The sequence below is a fragment of the Microcaecilia unicolor genome, chromosome 4 (genome assembly GCF_901765095.1).
Source record: "Microcaecilia unicolor chromosome 4, aMicUni1.1, whole genome shotgun sequence".
Lineage (NCBI taxonomy): Eukaryota > Metazoa > Chordata > Amphibia > Gymnophiona > Siphonopidae > Microcaecilia > Microcaecilia unicolor.
The window spans coordinates 339,799,172-339,817,519 of NC_044034.1; the positions used below are offsets into that span (position 1 = coordinate 339,799,172).

Here is an 18,348-nt window from a genome sequence, read left to right on the forward strand (position 1 = left end):
ATCCCCGCTATAATTTTAGTCGCCCTTCGCTGCACCTTTTCCAATTCCACTATATCTTTCTTGAGATGCGGCGATATTTCATACATATACCTGACCTTGATTTGTCCTTGCCATTTTCAGGGCATAGACCATAGAACTCTGCCCGGCACCTCCTTGTTCTCCAACTTCTGAAGTTGTCATCGATAGCACATCTGATTACCCAAACATAACGACTTCTGAAGCTGGGTCTGCGTTGTTTGGCTGTTTAAAACTATTCAACGTCATAATGTGGTCAATCGGATTACAAAATAACTAATAAGGCCACACCTCTAAAGTGAATCCCAGGATGCTCAATAATAAGCATTCCATTCAATATTGCGGTTAAGTCCTTTAGGTACAACTGTTTTAAGTGAATAAATCCAATGTTGTTCTTTTTGCCACAGTATTGATTTAACATCCCCCCCTACCTGTTGCGGTTTCTGCGCTGTAAGTTCAATAGCAAAGAGAGGGCCCGGCCCGGGTGGAAGGGGGGCGGCGGCGGCGACTCTGGGGGGGAGGGGCGGCGGCAACTCGGGGGGGGGGGGGGGGAAGGGGGGGGCAGGAAGTTCTCAGAAGGAGGGGGGTCTAGGAGCTGGCTGGGGGGGAGGGAGGCACAGAGGGCCTTGGAGCTGGCAGGGAAGGAGGGAGGATGCTGGACATGGGAGGTCAGAAGGAGGGGGGCCTTGGAGCTGGGAGGGATGGACAGAAGGGGGCCTTCGAGCTGGCTGGGAGGGAGGGACGGAGGGGGCACCTTACAGCTGGGAGGGAATGGGGCCCTTGCAGCTGGGAGGGAGGGCAGGGGGCCTTGGAGCTGGGAGGGGGGCCCTTACAGCTGGGAGGGAATGGGGCCTTGGAACTGGGAGGGAGGGACGGAGGGGGGCCTTGGAACTGGCAGGGAAGGAGGGAGGGCAGGGGGCCTTGCAGCTGCGAGGGGAGGGGGGAGGGGGGCCTTGCAAAAAAAAAAAAAAACCAATACGCGCCCGTTTTAACGGGCTTAATGGCTAGTTTAAAAATAGATTACACAGATTTCTAAAGGAAAATGTGAATGGATAAATCAGATACTTGTGAGCAGACCTTAATGTACTTGTTCTCCGAAACATACCAAACTACCCATGTCATTTTCTGAGTCTAAGCCCAAATTTTCATAGGTCATTGTAATGGAAGTGAATTTTAAAAGATTGTTTTTCAACTCTGTCTTTGACCGAAAGTAACTTTTCTTGTAAATACAAAAAACAAGTTGGAATGCAGAAGATAAGACACAGCTCTAACTAATTTGGTATGTGAAGGGGAGGATGGCATTTGTTTTGGGAAGTCCAGCTTGGCCACCTGGGCTTGGGAAAGCATGTGACCACGTTCCCACAGACCTAAGTAAGCAAAGAAGCATTCTGAAATTTTCCTTAGCTCTGGATATGGGTTCAGAGCCTAATAAAAAGGGAGAGCTTGTCACAGCAGAGTGGGAGCTCATCTCTGAGTAGACGTACTGCGCAGAGGGTCTGTTCCTGGTCCAAGAAGCTCCTAGCTCTCGCTGTGAACCGGGCCCCCCCCCCCCCCCCAGCTGATGTTACGAGCCTGGATGATGTAAGGACCAGTGATGATTGTATGTATAGTGATGTAATTATTGCTTCTTTTTCCTGGTCTAAGAACTCTTGGCATTGCTTAGATGTAGAGACCAGTGATGTAATGATTGTTTATACAGCTAATCATTGTGTGTATATGTGCTAATCATTGTATCACTGTAGAATTTAGCTCTTCTAATAAAAGTTTTTATTTACTTATTATGAATCCAAAAGAATCCACAGTAGTCTGTATCAGAGAGACAGGCTGTAAATCCATAACAGTTCAGTCATCTAGGTCTGGAGAAGGACAGCCAAGTGAGGATATACAAAATTTAAACTGCATTAAAAAAAAAGCTCACTGAATGCGGAGCCTTTTGTAAAAATATGTATTGTACTCCGCCTTGAGCTGTGGTAAGTGTGGGTTATAAATATTTTAAATAAATAAATAAGGGTAGCAAAAAAATCTGCGTAAGCAGAAGAACATACAGTGAGAACAGCCATTTTACAAAACATATTAAAAAAAATAACAGCTTTATTTGGGGTTTTGTACATGTAAGTGGCATTACTTAACATACATAAATAACAGATTTAATATATATGTAGTTCTGAGTACCTTTCTGCCTTGCCTCACCCCATGCTTGGAATAAACTCCCTGAGCCCATACGCCAGGCCCCCTCCCTGCCCATCTTCAAATCCTTGCTCAAAGCCCACCTCTTCAATGTCGCCTTCGGCACCTAACCACTACACCTCTATTCAGGAAATCTTGACTGCTCCAACTTGACATTTCGTCCTTTAGATTATCAATAGAAATCAAACAAAATAAAACATGGAAAAGAAAATAAGATGATACCTTTTTTATTGGACATAACTTAATACATTTCTTGATTAGCTTTCGAAGGTTGCCCTTCTTCGTCAGATCGGAAATAAGCAAATGAGGTAGCAGATAGTATATATGAGAGAAACATCAAAGCATTACTTTGACTGTCTGACAGAGTGGGAGGGTGGGGGTATGCATGGGGACATCAAAGCATTTCATTGATATTCTAACAGGATGGGTGTTGGTAGGTGAGAGGAGGGTAATAAACAGAGAAATACAACTTTATGGTTTATAATGGGTTAGAAAACCCAGATCCTTATAAAGTCCTGTCTGTTGGGTGTCAAAATAGTAAATCATTCTTACTTCAAAGGTCTTACGTTCCTGTATTGTTTTAAAATTACCTTTCAGTATTCTTACTGTGAAATCACTGGTGCAGTGTTCTGGTCTTGTAAAGTGTTGGCCCACAGGGGTGGGGGCTTGACTGGCACCGGCTATTTTCATGTGATGTCTGTGCAGATTGAATCTTGTCTTAAGCATCTGGCCTGTTTCTCCAATCTAGTATTGTAATCTAGATTGTAAGCTCCTTCGAGCAGGGACTGTCCTTCTTTGTTAAACTGTACAGCGCTGCGTAACCCTAGTAGCGCTCTAGAAATGTTAAGTAGTAGTAGTAGTATTTAGTATATGTTTTATATCATTTTTTTTTGGGGGGGGGCATTTAAAGGCACAGTCTCTTCATTTGATATTATTTGATTTGCTAACAGGAAGAGATAATTATATATCCTCATTTAATATTTAATAATTTGGATTTATTTTAGAACATTTCTCTCTGAATTTAGGAGATGATGCAATGATCACACCTCCCCCTGGAGCAGAAAAGGTTGAGTTAATGAAGCTGACTGAGGCCAAATCAAGCTCCACTATGTGTCAGCATTATCTGAAGTTTGCTGAGACAGTACCTTGCTAATAATGCATCACTGATTTCTTGGCAAAGCAATCATATGTCTGCATCCTAACCTTCACTGGCTTCATCTTCTGTTACGTCTCCTTTTTTTTTTTTTTCAATGTAATGTCACAGATCAGCAAGTCAGTTTAGAAGCCTTGTACAGCAATTCCCTGTGCAAATGCGAGCATTTACGCATGTAGATTGCATACAGGCAGAAATTCCACTTTTAGAATGCAGCAGTTTACACACAGAATTGCCACAGAATATGAAGATTCATAGCAAGTGTTGTGGACGTGGTTTGGATGAGCTACAAAAATAGACTAAACACATTAAAAAACAAAAACAAAATTACCCCTGCTCAGTGACATGCTTAAGTGTCAGGTACAGTGGCATAGCTAGGACTGAATAGGCCCCAGGCAGAAAAATTGAGTTGGGCCCCCCTATAACACCATTGCTGCCAAGGAAGTGGGGGATGGGGTGCACATTTCCCAAAGCTGACATATTACAATTAATGAATTCAGAAAAAAATACTTTTTTTCTCTACCTTTGTTGTCTGAGTGTTGCTGGGCTCCTCTTCTACTCTTCTGGGGGGGGGTCTTAACTCTCTACAGGGTCTCCTGTCCTTTTCAAATTTCTTCTCTATGTCCACCATCCAACTTTCTTGTGTGCCTTTATCCTCCTGTCCAATGTCTCCCCTCTGTGTCCCTATACTCTCTCTAGAGCTAGCATCCTTTTGTGTCCCTGTTCCTCTCCATGTCCAGCTTCTCTCGTCTCTCTTCCCTTCCTCCTGAATCCCCCTGCCCACACCCACCCACCCTCCTCTCTCTCTGGTTTGACATCTCTCTCCCTCCCTCTGTTGGTCCAGCATCTCTCTCTCTCCAGGTCCAGTCTCTCCGTCTCTCTTACTACTACTACTACTACTACTTATCATTTCTATAGCACTACTAGACGTACGCAGCGCTGAACACTTGAACATGAAGAGACAGTCCCTGCTCGACAGAGCTTCCAATTTAATTAGGACAGACAAACATGACAAACAAGAGATAAGGGAATATTAAAGTGAGGATGATAAAATAAGGGTTCTGAACAAGTGAATAAGGGTTAGGAGTTAAAAGCAGCATCAAAAAGGTGGGCTTTTAGCTTAGATTTGAAGACGGCCAGAGATGGAGCTTGACGTACCGGCTCAGGAAGTCTATTCCAAGTCTATTCTCTCTGCCAGCCCCCCAGGCCCCCCTTAATCCAGCATTTGTCCCCCCTCTTTCCCCCCCCCTTTGCTCAGCCTCCAGGTCTCTCTATTACCTCTGCTTCCCTTCCCCTCCCCCCCCCAGTCCAGCATCTCTCTCCTTCTTCCCCTTCCCCCTGTGCCGGGGTCTGGCATCAGTCTACCTCCCCCTGACGCTCCTGTGAATGCAGCAGGTCCTGGCAGAGACAGTGCAGAAAGTTTGTCTGTTCAGCAGAGCCTTTCCTCTGCTGTGTCCTATCCACAGGAAATAACATCAGAGAGGCAGAACGCAGCAGAGAAAAGGCTTCGCTGAACAGCTTTTGGCACTGCCTCTTCTGCAACCTGCTACAGAATTTACAGGAGCAGCAGGGAAAGAGAGAGAAATGCCAAGGTGGAGAGACACCAGACAAGGACCCAGGTGCTGGGGGAGGGAGCAACTTCAAGTGACCCCTACCATTGGATGGCCCTGGGCATTTTGTCGGGGGTCGCTTAATGGTAGCTACGCCCCTTGGCAGGTAGCTGCTCCTTTGGACCTGGGGTTTCCAGCAGTGATCGAGGAGAAAATTGTGCTTAACTTTGTGGCATCTAAGTCCATCTCAAACATTCAAAATAAAGAGCTAGTTCACTCAGCAACTTAATTGGCTCCTACTGTACGTGTTCTTTTATGAAATCTGGCATTTACATATCCAAAGTGCTAGCAATACACGTGTGATACAAAATCTGCAGTTAAGTATGTATTTACTAGTGCTTAAACTTGTAAAGCTCCAAGTGATGCTGCTCTTTTGTGAATGTGGCTTTGTGAAATCACTGCTCCCGCTCTGCATTCAGTCACAGGCGTCCCAGTTTCCTGCTTAGAGGGCCCATGCAAAATGAGGCTTTCAGTATTGTTGGAAAGTTTTGTGTTCCGTTTCTTAATGATCAGTACCTAGATCTAGAAGCTGTCTCACACATTTTGTTCTCTGATAAACACAGGCTGTATAGAGTGGTGTCTCAAGCTGTGGAGCCTCTTCATTTATGGGCCAGAAGAATTTCTGCACACTCCCTGTGACCTGCACAACACAAAAAAAAAAAGATCATGGCCCATCTGTCCTAAGCATCACATCTACCTCTGGAGCAGTACATGAACAAATTGTGTTATATCACTGAATGCAGTAGCAGATTTTGAAGGAACCTTTCTCGTAATGTCATTTTGTTGTCAAGTGACAAAGTCCTCTTTAAAAGCAGATCAACCAATTATCATGTCCGCAATGCACATGTGCTTGGACTTAACAGATTTCCAGATTAATCTAGAGCATTATGTAAGTCTTTGCATAAGTACATAAGTAGTGCCATACTGGGAAAGACCAAAGGTCCATCTAGCCCAGCATCCTGTCACCGACAGTGGCCAATCCAGGTCAAGGGCACCTGGCACGCTCCCCAAACGTAAAAACATTCCAGACAAGTTATACCTAAAAATGAGGAATTTTTCCAGTCCATTTAATAGCGGTCTATGGACTTGTCCTTTAGGAATCTATCTAACCCCTTTTTAAACTCCGTCAAGCTAACCGCCCGTACCACGTTCTCCGGCAATGAATTCCAGAGTCTAATTACACGTTGGGTGAAGAAAATTTTTCTCCGATTCGTTTTAAACTTACCACACTGTAGCTTCAACTCATGCCCTCTAGTCCTAGTATTTTTGGATAGCGTGAACAGTCGCTTCACATCCACCCGATCCATTCCACTCATTATTTTATACACTTCTATCATATCTCCCCTCAGCCGTCTCTTCTCCAAGCTGAAAAGCCCTAGCCTTCTCAGCCTCTCTTCATAGGAAAGTCGTCCCATCCCCACTATCATTTTCGTCGCCCTTCGCTGTACCTTTTCCAATTCTACTATATCTTTTTTGAGATACGGAGACCAGTACTGAACACAATACTCCAGGTGCGGTCGCACCATGGAGCGATACAACGGCATTATAACATCCGCACACCTGGACTCCATACCCTTCCTAATAACACCCAACATTCTATTCGCTTTCCTAGCCGCAGCAGCACACTGAGCAGAAGGTTTCAGCGTATCATCGACGACAACACCCAGATCCCTTTCTTGATCCGTAACTCCTAACGCGGAACCTTGCAAGACGTAGCTATAATTCGGGTTCCTCTTACCCACATGCATCACTTTGCACTTGTCAACATTGAACTTCATCTGCCACTTGCACGCCCATTCTCCCAGTCTCGCAAGGTCCTCCTGTAATCGTTCACATTCCTCCTGCGACTTGACGACCCTGAATAATTTTGTGTCATCGGCGAATTTAATTACCTCACTAGTTATTCCCATCTCTAGGTCATTTATAAATACATTAAAAAGCAACGGACCCAGCACAGACCCCTGCGGGACCCCACTAACTACCCTCCTCCACTGAGAATACTGGCCACGCAATCCTACTCTCTGCTTCCTATCTTTCAACCAGTTCTTAATCCATAATAATACCCTACCTCCGATTCCATGACTCTGCAATTTCTTCAGGAGTCTTTCGTGCGGCACTTTGTCAAACGCCTTCTGAAAATCCAGATATACAATATCAACCGGCTCCCCATTGTCCACATGTTTGCTTACCCCCTCAAAAAAGTAATAATGTAGAAACTGTGTGTGGCACTGATAGTAGGCCCAGCGGCATAGCAAAGGATAGGCCTGGGTGGGCAACAGCCTACCCACTTTGGTTTCAGGCCCACTCAGCAGCAGTATACATCCTCAGTGAAGCTGGTGGGGATCCCCAAGCCCTGCCAACTGAAGACAACCTATTCCAGAAGCCCCAGGTCCTGTCAACTCTGGGGAAGCTGGCAGCCAGAGCCGTAGCGAGGGGAGCTGACACCCGGGGTGGGTCGCCGCTGCGCACCCCCCCCCCCGGGTGCAGCATGGCACACCCTCCTCTCACTGGAGCGCCCCCCCCCCCAGAGCGCATACCTCCCCCCCCCCCGGAGCGCATACCTGCGGCGCGTTGCTGGGGTGTGTCGGCTCCGCGCTGGTTCAGTGCTCTCTCTGTCCCGGAACATTATCGGGCTATTGTGCTACGTCGTCTGATGAGCGTTATGGATGACTAGACTGGCAAGGATAAACGTGCTGTTGAACTGGCACGTAATCTATCACTGTTGGATTCCCTACATATGCAGAAAGAAGCCTGGAATCATGTTACACAGGCAACCATTGTGAACTGCTGCAAGTGGGCAAGCTTTGTTAAGGATGTGGAGAGGGATGAAACAGATGCAGCTGTTGCAAACGCGTCAGATGAACAGGTTATTGACATCCCAGCCGGTGTTACTGAAGAGGAGTTTCATCGCAAATTATGCTTACACACTGTATCGCGTGAGCTGAATCAAACTACTACTACTACTATTTAGCATTTCTATAGCGCTACAAGGCATACGCAGCGCTGCACAAACATAGAAGAAAGATAGTCCCTGCTCAAAGAGCTTACAATCTAATAGAGGCAAAAGAAAAATCTACTACCCGTGAGTTTAGGGGCGAGGGCAACTGTCAGCATGAATATTGAATGGTGTTTGAGAAGAAAGGTTTGTTAAAGAGCGTGACTCATGCTGAGGTTCTGGCTGGGTGTTGAGAGTGCTCTCTAGTGAGGAAACCCTGGAACTGGTGATTACAGGTACAGCTCAGGGCAGAAAAAAATGGCCTGCGGGGCATTATCAATGCCTAAGGCCAAGAAGAGCAAAGGCAGCTCTCTAGCAGGGAACCCTGGATCTGGCAGTTGCAGAGCCCTGTTAGGGGCTAGTAATGCTTAAACCCAGCAGGGAAAAATCCCAGAGGCCCCGCTTAGAACCAGCAAGGATGACGGTCTTCATGGTGCGATCAGCACTAGGGGCCTAGCACGGGAAAAGGTCTCCGGGGTGTGATTGGCACTAGGGGCCCAGCAATGGAAAAGGCCTTTGGAGTACAATTGGCAATAGGGGTCCAGCAAGGAAGGACAACTCAGGAGGACGGTGGGTCCTCAGAGACCTAAGAAGTTCTAAAAAGCAGTGGCAGGCTGGTACAATAGGTCTGAAAGCCCAGTTGAGCCACCAGTCCCAGAAGCTGTCTGCAGGAGGGGGTGAGATCTGAGGGGACTGGGAGTGGATAGACTGGTGGGGAAGGAAGGAAAGAACCTAGACCACACAGCCACGTCCATATACTAATCTGAGTAGGCAGCAGGGAAGAGCTTATAGCTGTTACATGGACAAGTCATTGACTGAATACCAGAGCCCAAGATTGACTGTTGATGCCAGAGGGCATATATATTAAAATAGTATTTGGTTTAAAAAGGCTAACTGTCTTTACATCTGGTTTGGTATACTTGCTAAAGAAAGCCCGGAGCAACAGGCTCTAGGAACATGGTGTATAAAGACTGAATAATGGTATATATGCATAGATTCATGCAAATAGTTAAATAAAGCTTGTTTAATTTATTATCCAGCCATGTTCACAGCATTTTATTATTATTGTTCCTGGGGAGAGATGGGTAATCCCACCCTATCAGCACTTTTCTTCCTAATGGACTGATGGAAACTACCTTTAGGAGGCTCCAGCCAGATCGGGCCCTGAATCCAGGAGCGATACACCCCTTGACATTGAGCACCAGCAGAGTCAACACAGCAGTAATAATCCAATTCCCTACCAAAGAAAAAGAAGAAGAATTCAATCATCAATGCAGAGGGAGCATGATGTAGAACATCAAGCAGAGGCTGAAACATCTTGGTATCATTCCCCATTAAAGTGGGCACTGAGATCATCAGTGTCCTTGAGGCATCCTTGACATGAGAACCAGTCAACCTCTGTGCAATCAGAGAGAGTGCAACAGCCTCCACATACCTGAGAACGTGGTTCTAATATACTACCAGGGACTCCAAAGGACATGACCACTCCTACTGTGATGCCCATGTCTTTGTCAATGCAGCCTTTGAGGAGCAGCTCATACAAAAGTTCCAGGAATGGATGGAGTGCTTCCTTGTCAACACCTGGCAGACAAACTGAGTAGAGTCCTCCAACCCCATCAGTGGACTCAGAACAAGGGATCTTTTGGGAATGGGACACCCCCTTGATAGATCTTCTTGCCTCTCCAGTCAACAGAAAGTTATTTGCTCCAGGATAGGGTCACACAACAAACTAGCCTCAGATGCCTTCCTTCTGAATTGGAAAGAGGACATATTTTATGTGTATCCTCCAATTCCCTGATAATGAAAATCATTCTAAAATGTATTGGCCAACACAGGTGTGGTTTCAACTTCTGTGAATCTATGGATCAGAATACCTATGAGGCTGGAATATTTTCCAACACTGATTATACAAGTGCAGTGAACACTGTTGCATCCCAGCATTGAGTCTTTAGCCCTTACAGTTTGGATGTTAAAAAGTTGACATTAGCTCTCCTGAATCTGACTGACAGTGGGGCTCATTTTCGAAGCACTTAGACCTACAAAGTTCCATAGGTTACTACAGAACTTTGTAAGTCTAAATAAAGTGCTTTGAAAATATGCCTCAGTATCTTACAAGTCTTGCTGGCTGACAGAAAGGATTACACTAAAAGGGCATATGGATTTAATTGGAAGAAGTTTGCTATCTGATATGAGGGCAAGACTATAGATTATTTTATTTGCCCCATGTAAAAACTGCTTCAATACCTTCTACATCTATTAAAGGAAGGTCTAAAGACCAACTCAGTTAGGATACACCTTAGCACAACTGGAGCATACATTTGTATTAAAGTTTTACCAAGGTTAATGCAAGACAGAATTTCCCTGGAATCTTAAGTTTATTTTAGGACAGAAAATTGGTTAATAGTTGCTCAGCAGTCCCTTCTCTTCTTGCAACTCTGATCTCACACTCTTAGTTAGGACAAGGATCATAAAAAGTGGCAGCTTTCAGTTCTGCTTCTGCAGGTGGCTTATTGATCTCAGCTTTAGCCAGGGCCGCAAAGAGGGGGGAACAGGGGGGACAAAATTCCCGGGGCCCGGGCCTCCAAGGGGGCCCAGCGCCGCAGTCCCACCCACCACTGGGCCCCTTCCACCCGAACCTCCGCCAGCAGAAGTGCTGTCTTCTGTTCTGACTCCGGCATGCGCGGCCCACACAGACGCGCTCCTCTCAGCTGATCGTCGCTGTACTCTGCAGGGCTTCTGTGCGTCTGATGTGCAGGACATCAGATGCACAGAAGACCTGCAGAGTACAGCGAAGATCAGCTGAGAGGAGCGCGTCTGTGTGGGCCGTGCACGCCGGAGTCAGAAGACAGCACTTCTGCTGGCGGGGGTTTGGGTGGAAGGGGCCCGGCCCAGTGGCGGAGGCGGGTGGGACTGTGGCGCTGGGCCCCGCTGGGGGGGGCGCCGACAACCTGGGGGGGGGTAGCAGTGAGGGCGGGGCCCAGGGGGTGGGCCCAGGCCCGGGGACGGCCTTGTCCTGGGCCCGGCCCAGTCTCTCGGCAGCCCTGGCTTTAGCATCAGTAAAAAAGCTCATAAATTGATACACAGTGGAAAATGCTTACTCTACTTCTCCCTGTTTCCCAAATTAAAAATTTATTCTCATTACCTCTTTTCACTGCTTCATGAAGAGTGAAGACAAACTTAGGATCAGGTTCAGGCCTAGCTCCATGCTCCAACAGCATGATGACACAAGCAGCGTTGCCACTGCAACAAGCATCAATGGTAACAGCATTGACTTAGACCAGAACAATAAAAGAGTCAGTGAAAAATGCAAGTTGGGTTTGCAGCTCATGTAGATAGACAGATGTCATCACATTCCACAATTTGTTCTCTGTAAAGTGTCTAAATTTGGTTAGCTAACTTCAGAGACACCAAGGGAGGAGGTCAGAATTCCAGTAAATCACCCCATACACACATGCATACAAGAAAACATAAAACAAAATTTGCATTTTATGAATTTTAGATATAGTTACCAAGAGTGCAGTAGTGCCACTTGTTAGTTACTACCAGGCCAACAGTCAGCCCGTGTCGTCAGGGGTTTTTTTTTTATGCTAGCCGATGGGGGCTTTTTTAGTGCTGTATTTTAATTCTAGTTTATATAGTGATAATGTGAGGGATTGAATGGTATAGCAGCAGGTGTCCCTAGGAAAACCTCCTCACTGAGGTTGCAGTTTAGCCACCTTACAGCAGGTGGCACTAAACCTGTCGTGTCAGAGATTGAGTCAGAGAAGCAGGGCTCAGACAAGGAGGTGGCTAATTCCCACCCTGAGCCAGAACAGTTCAGATAGGTCCCCAAGCAAGAAACTTCCCAAGGTGAGACCCCAATGCAGAGGAGATCTCTTGAAGGGAAGGTACTGAGAGCAAGGATCCTTCCAGCATGTCCTGTTGGCAGTAGTACCTGGGGAAGGTCTGGGGAAGTGGAGGGGTCTTCAGTGCAGTGGCGTAGCTACGTGGGGCCTGAGGGGGTCTGGGCCCCCACAGATTTGACCCTGGCCCCCCTGCCGACGATCCCCTTGAACCCCCTTCCCGCCACCAACCCTCCCCCGCCCCGCCGCATCAGATACCTTGTTTGCTGGCGGGGGTCCCCGAACCCCGTCAGCTGAAGAGAGTCTTCTTCAGCACCGGAGTAGCACCTTTGTTCAACAAAGTTCCTGGTGCGATCAGCTGTTTCGATGCCTTACGTCCTGCACCGTGCATGTAGCCCCATGCAGGACGTAAGGCGTCGAAACAGCTGATCGCACCAGGAACTTCGTTGAACGAAGGCACTACTCCGGCGCTGAAGAAGACTCTCTTCAGCTGGCGGGGTTCGGGGACTAGTTCCCCTCTCTCTCCTTCCCCTCATTCCCTTTCCTCCTTTCCTGAAGTTACTATTGAGGAAACTACACTTCTCCTTTCTTCCTCAAAATGTACCACCTGTTCCTCTGATCCCATTCCCACCCACCTTCTTAATGCCATCTCTCCTGCTCTTATTCCTTTTATCTGTCACATTCTCAACCTCTCACTTTCCACTGCGACTGTCCCTGCTGCCTTTAAACATGCTGTGGTCACACCTCTCCTTAAGAAGCCTTCACTCGACCCTACTTGTCCCTCTAATTACCAACCATCTCCCTCCTTCCTTTTCTCTCCAAATTACTTGAGCGTGCTGTTCACCACCGCTGCCTTGAGTTTCTCTCCTCACATGCTATTCTTGACCCACTACAATCTGGTTTTCGCCCTCTCCACTCAATCGAAACTGCGCTTACTAAAGTCTCCAATGACCTATTACTGGCTAAATCCAGAGGTCAATATTCCATCCTCATTCTTCTTGATCTTTCCGCTGCTTTTGACACTGTCGATCACAGCATACTTCTCGATACCCTGTCCTCACTTGGATTCCAGGGCTCTGTCCTTTCCTGGTTCTCTTCCTATCTCTCCCTCCGCACCTTTAGTGTTCACTCTGGTGGATCCTCTTCTACTTCTATCCCTCTGCCTGTCGGCGTACCTCAGGGTTCTGTTCTTGGTCCCCTCCTATTTTCTATCTACACTTCTTCCCTTGGTCCATTAATCTCATCCCATGGCTTTTCCTACCATCTCTATGCTGATGACTCCCAAATCTACCTTTCTACCCCTGATATCTCACCTTGCATCCAAACCAAAGTTTCAGCGTGCTTGTCTGACATTGCTGTCTGGATGTCTCAACGCCACCTGAAATTAAATATGACCAAAACCGAGCTTCTCATTTTTCCCCCCCAAACCCACCTCCCCGCTCCCCCCGTTTTCTATTTCTGTTGATGGCTCTCTCATTCTCCCTGTCTCCTCAGCTCGAAACCTTGGGGTCATCTTTTACTTTTCTCTCTCCTTCTCTGCTCATATCCAGCAGATTGCCAAGACCTGTCGTTTCTTTCTTTACAACATCCGTAAAATCCGCCCCTTTCTTTCCGAGCACTCTACCAAAACCCTCATCCACACCCTTGTCACCTCTCGTTTAGACTACTGCAATCTGCTTCTTGCTGGCCTCCCACTTAGTCACCTCTCCCCCCTCCAGTCGCTTCAAAACTCTGCTGCCCGTCTCGTCTTCCGCCAGGGTCGCTTTACTCATACTACCCATCTCCTCAAGACCCTTCACTGGCTCCCTATCCGTTTTCGCATCCTGTTCAAACTTCTTCTACTAACCTACAAATGTACTCACTCTGCTGCTCCCCAGTATCTCTCCACACTCGTCCTTCCCTACACCCCTTCCCGTGCACTCAGCTCCATGGATAAATCCTTCTTATCTGTTCCCTTCTCCACTACTGCCAACTCCAGACTTCGCGCCTTCTGTCTCGCTGCACCCTACGCCTGGAATAAACTTCCTGAGCCCCTACGTCTTGCCCCATCCTTGGCCACCTTTAAATCTAGACTGAAAGCCCACCTCTTTAACATTGCTTTTGACTCGTAACCACTTGTAACCACTCGCCTCCACCTACCCTCCTCTCTTCCTTCCCGTTCACATTAATTGATTTGATTTGCTTACTTTATTTTTTTTTTTGTCTATTAGATTGTAAGATTCTTCTATGTTTGTGCAGCGCTGCGTACGCCTTGTAGCGCTATAGAAATGCTAAATAGTAGTAGTAGTAGTAATGTAAGCACATTGAGCCTACAAATAGGTGGGACAATGTGGCATATGTAACAAATAAATAAGTAAATAAATAAATAGGTGTCGTAAGGGCTTACGCACTAATGGCAACGTGCTAATTAGGGAATTAGTACGTGTCCAGTAATTGAGGAAATGAAAAATTGGCCATTTTACAGCTGCACTAAAAGTGGCCTCAGTGTGTGGGGAAACTTACGCACTAATCATAGCACAGACCACCTTTTAACTCAGCTTAGTAAAAGAACCTCATTATTTACTGTAAAGTCCATTTTATTCCTCCAGGCCCTGTGACAGATACAGAACAATAATGGTGTTAGTGGATAACTGCTAGAAAATAATCCCCCACCAAAAATAAAAAAAACAAAAACCCTAATAAAGGCATCTGTTGTTGGTCATGTGACAAGAAATCAACCAGTCCATTTGATGCCCACTTTCAGAAATGCAGTACACATTAAAGTGTTACATTTACTTTTGGAAAAGATAGGGTATGTTCAGATGGACAACATTTCCAAAAGTTACTTTTAATCTAATTTTTATTGAATTTATATAAATGGATTTCCAAGGTTCTTGCTTCCTCTGTTGTTGTTTTTGGTTGTTTTTTTTAACAAAGCTTGTGTATGTTGGACACTTGTGAAAAGCTGTGGAAATTTGTATCCTTTTTCAGACATATCAAAGAATGCTTAGTTATTTACATTTTTTGTACAATCTACTGTCATCCATGCCAATACCAGCTCCTGTAGGCACAGTTGTTCAGATAAGTCAAAGTAACATACCTCCTTGGAAAGCATGGCAGATTTGATTCCCATAGAGGACATCTTTTAACTCCCACGATAAGGACAGCACAGGCTCAAGAGATTTCATGCCTTCTCAAACTTGATTTTAATAAATGAAAAGGCTCCACAGAACGGCTTCCACCTATTGGTTCTTGTAACTTGAGTTGAAAATGGCTTTGGGCTCGTGCCCTCTGAAGCACAGGCAGCAAAACATCAGCTGACTCTCTCTGGGAAGAGTGTGCTTGATGAAAGTTGCAGATGGGACCATGCAGACACAGTATACTCTGACTTACTATAGCATGTGTTATCTGTAATCGATCTTTTCCCAACAGTATGTATTAACTGTTTTAAAGTACTTTATACCTACACTAGAGACCTGGCAGATTTGATTGAAGGCAAAATTTATGTTTTCTAAGTCATTTCAGAGGAAAAGCCATAGATATTTATTTATTTAGGACTTGATTCACATACAGGGCAGTTATTCGAGTTAATTTTATAAATGTTGTCTATGTGAGAAGTCCAGAAAGGCACCTATTTTAAAAAGGTACCTTTTTAGAGTGGAGGAGTAGAGTAATGGTTAGTGCAGTGGGCTTTGATCCTGGCAACCTGGGTTCAATTCCCACCACAGCTCCTTGTGACCTTGGGCAAGTTACTTAACCCTCAATTGCCCCAGGTACAAGAACTTAGATTGTGAGCCCTCTAGGGACAGAGAAAGCACCTGCATATCATGTGTACAGCATTATATAGGTCTAGTAGTGCTATAGAAATGATTAGTAGCAGTATTTGACTTAATAAAGTAGGCTCCTAGAATCAGCATTAATACTGCACAAACACACAATTTATACCTGTTTAATTGTGTGTGTGCGTGCATATACCCACCTATTTAATAAAACATGTTTGTACTTCAGAACTCCACCTGCCCAAACTATGCCCCCACCCAGGCACATATGTCATAAAAGTAGGCGCATTCTTCCTATGGCAATATGTTGTATACGGACAATTTTACAAATAAGCCCTTTTCTGTGTGTAAGGTATTCCTGGGGCCATGGTTTGGGCAGAACAGAGGTGGAGTAGTATAGTACAAACATATGTTTATAAAATAGATATGATTATTATAAAAACTATGATGTCCTCATTCTGGAGTGGGGGTGGGGTGATGTTGATTACAATTATTCGGTTTAATTAAACTCTCAATCATCTAAAAGACAACTGAGGGAGGGTCACAAGACTGGAGGTTCACCTAGAGCAGGGGTTGGCAACTCCGCAGGCAGGTCAGGTTTTCAGGATATCCATAATGAATATGCAGGAGATAGATTTGCAAGCACTGCCTCCTTGGTATACAAAATCTATCTCCTGCATATTCATTGTGGATATCCTGAAAACCTGACCTGCCTACGGCTCTCGAAGACTGGAATTGCCTACCTCTGATCTAGGGCATGTAGTTTACCCTTGCACTATTTCTCCCAATATCGCTGTTAACAGCCTCTTTTGTTCAAAAAGATCTCAACGTATTTTCGACCCAGTCCCCACTCATTGTGGTATATCCCAACCTTTGATTTCAACAAAGAACAAAAATGATAAATGCAGTGAGTAAGTTTATAAACCAGGACTGACGAAAAAGCTCCCTGCAGAAATCAGGACCATTGGTGACTGCCACGCTTACACAATAAGGGACACCACCAACAGGACATCTGAAGGCTGGACACCCTTTCATTGTTTGTCGAACAATAAGCAGTTTAAACGGTATGTAAACAGTCAGTGCTGCTGTTTGTAGAATCGGAGGCTCACCACCGTTTCCAACGGTTTTTAGGTAGGATTTGTGCTAGAAAGGCTTGCCGGAGCCTCCGCTGTGCCTGGTGGCGAGTTGGCTGCATTGAATGGAGCGTTAAGACTGGGCAGCTATACAAGATAGATAGAGAATCCAGAGTGGACTGCAATGCACGCAGGCGCCTGCAGGAGGCGCTGTGAGCGGAGGTCGAAGTCCGATGCAGCCCCCGCATTCTCTTGTCTGACGCAAGAGGAACAACAATAACAGACAGTGTAGTGACAGTGTGGGACGAGAGCTGAGAGCAAAGGGAGAGGAGCCGCGCCCGTCGTCGGCGGTTTCTTATTAACCGCCTGAAACATGGAGGAACAGGCTTCGAACGGGGAGGTACTGACCACCACCACCACACGTCTTCGCTTCCTCTCCTACGACACGAGTCCGTTACTCGGTGCTTTTGTCAAGGATGCAGCATGGCGCTGGGTACTGCTAGGAGACGGGCGGACGCTCTACCGGGACCCTGCACCTGTTGCCAGATCGTTCGTTGTGCTTTTATGCTTGGGTGATGATGCTTGTCATTGGAGAGCGGGCTTATTTCTTTTAGGACGGGGGGCTGTTTCCAGGGAGCCGGAGAATGGCTGGCTGCTTGCACTTGTGTCATCAGACAAGAGCTCTTGTGCCAAGATCGGACTGTCAGAACAGACTCCGACGACTTGGCGTGATGCAGTTATTCTGCACGATTAAAACTGTACATTTGGGCGTTCGTAAAGCACACGGCAGAAATTCAATAAATAATGTACTGTCCTATGGCAGGTTACGTGGTAGCCGCAACCTAATTGCAAGATTTATAGTTATAGGGTGGGGCAAGATGAGTCTTGATAATCATGGTGATTGCCAGAGGCGCTGACGCTGGCGTCCGGCACGGGAAAGCTTGCAGAAACCCAAGTACAAAGGGGACTAGCTGACTACTTGTTATAGTTCTGTTCTATTTACTTTGCCTTCCTTTCTGGCAATATCGGTTTATTTTGTGGCTGAGGTAGAAGTAGTGGATTCTACTCTGGTCAATTTGTAACAGCCTTGGGCAATAGGACAGTAAAAGAAGATCCCCCACCCCAAGAAATCACATCTGCTTCAGTGTTTGTTACACACGTCTAATTCTTCAGTAATAATTCCTCTCTGTGTCCAGTGTATTGGTTGGTAGTCAGTTTGTTATATAGAAACACCAATGTAACTAATTTTCATATGGATGCAGAAACTTTTTTTTTTTTTTTCTTGAATCTTCCACTCCTTAATCCCCAATAGCAATGTTTCTCAAGCTAGTCCTTAAATATCAACCAGCCTGTCTGCTTTCCAGGATATCCACATTGATTTCCATGCTCCTATCCCATGTGTTCATTGTGGATATCATGGGAACCAGACTAGCTAGGGAGTACTCTAGGACTTGCTTGAGAAACACTAGTCTATAACCAGGGGTGGAAAAATATTAAGAAAAAAGTTGGCAGCGGCCACAACTTTTTAGAAACAAGAAAGTTGCTTCCTTATAGCTTTTGTGTCAGTTTTTTTCTTTTCTGTTTACATGTATGCTTCATCTATATTGTGGATTATTGTTTTGACTTGTTTTTTTGCTTTGTCTATTTTGTCTGTTTGTGCTTGGGTCTTTTGTATTCTCTGCTCACTCACCTGTCTTTATGCTCTCTCCAACTTC

General features: G+C 45.8%; 2 protein-coding genes across 2 annotated transcripts in view; one reads left to right on the plus strand and one right to left on the minus strand.

The window, feature by feature from the left end:
• Positions 1-4,715: 4,715 nt before the first annotated feature.
• Positions 4,716-15,015, minus strand: LOC115468126 (ankyrin repeat and SOCS box protein 11-like). Its single transcript, XM_030199657.1, has 4 exons — positions 14,882-15,015; positions 11,103-11,231; positions 9,097-9,197; positions 4,716-5,605 (listed from the first exon to the last, which is right to left on the minus strand). Exons 1-4 carry the CDS (start codon positions 14,967-14,969, stop codon positions 5,468-5,470), a joined length of 456 nt encoding a protein of 151 aa, XP_030055517.1. The 5' UTR covers positions 14,970-15,015; the 3' UTR covers positions 4,716-5,467.
• Positions 15,016-16,930: 1,915 nt separating this feature from the next.
• LOC115469455 (dynein light chain Tctex-type 3-like) overlaps positions 16,931-18,348 on the plus strand; it is a 51,211-nt gene continuing 49,793 nt past the window's right edge. Inside the window, exon 1 of the mRNA XM_030202123.1 lies at positions 16,931-17,033. Coding sequence (XP_030057983.1) covers positions 17,007-17,033 — 27 coding nt within the window. The 5' untranslated portion in view covers positions 16,931-17,006. The remainder of the gene's footprint in view (positions 17,034-18,348) is intronic.

Bases quoted from the DNA above. Each gene is read 5' to 3' on its own strand.
- LOC115468126 (XM_030199657.1), bottom strand. From the start codon at position 14,969: ATGAAATCTCTTGAGCCTGTGCTGTCCTTATCGTGGGAGTTAAAAGAT. The intron at 9,198-11,102 runs GTAATGAGAATA...TTTCTTTGGTAG, and splicing joins TCATGAAGCAGTGAAAAGAG to GGAATTGGATTATTACTGCT. The intron at 5,606-9,096 runs GTAGTTTCCATC...TGTGTTGTGCAG, and splicing joins CTGGCTGGAGCCTCCTAAAG to GTCACAGGGAGTGTGCAGAA.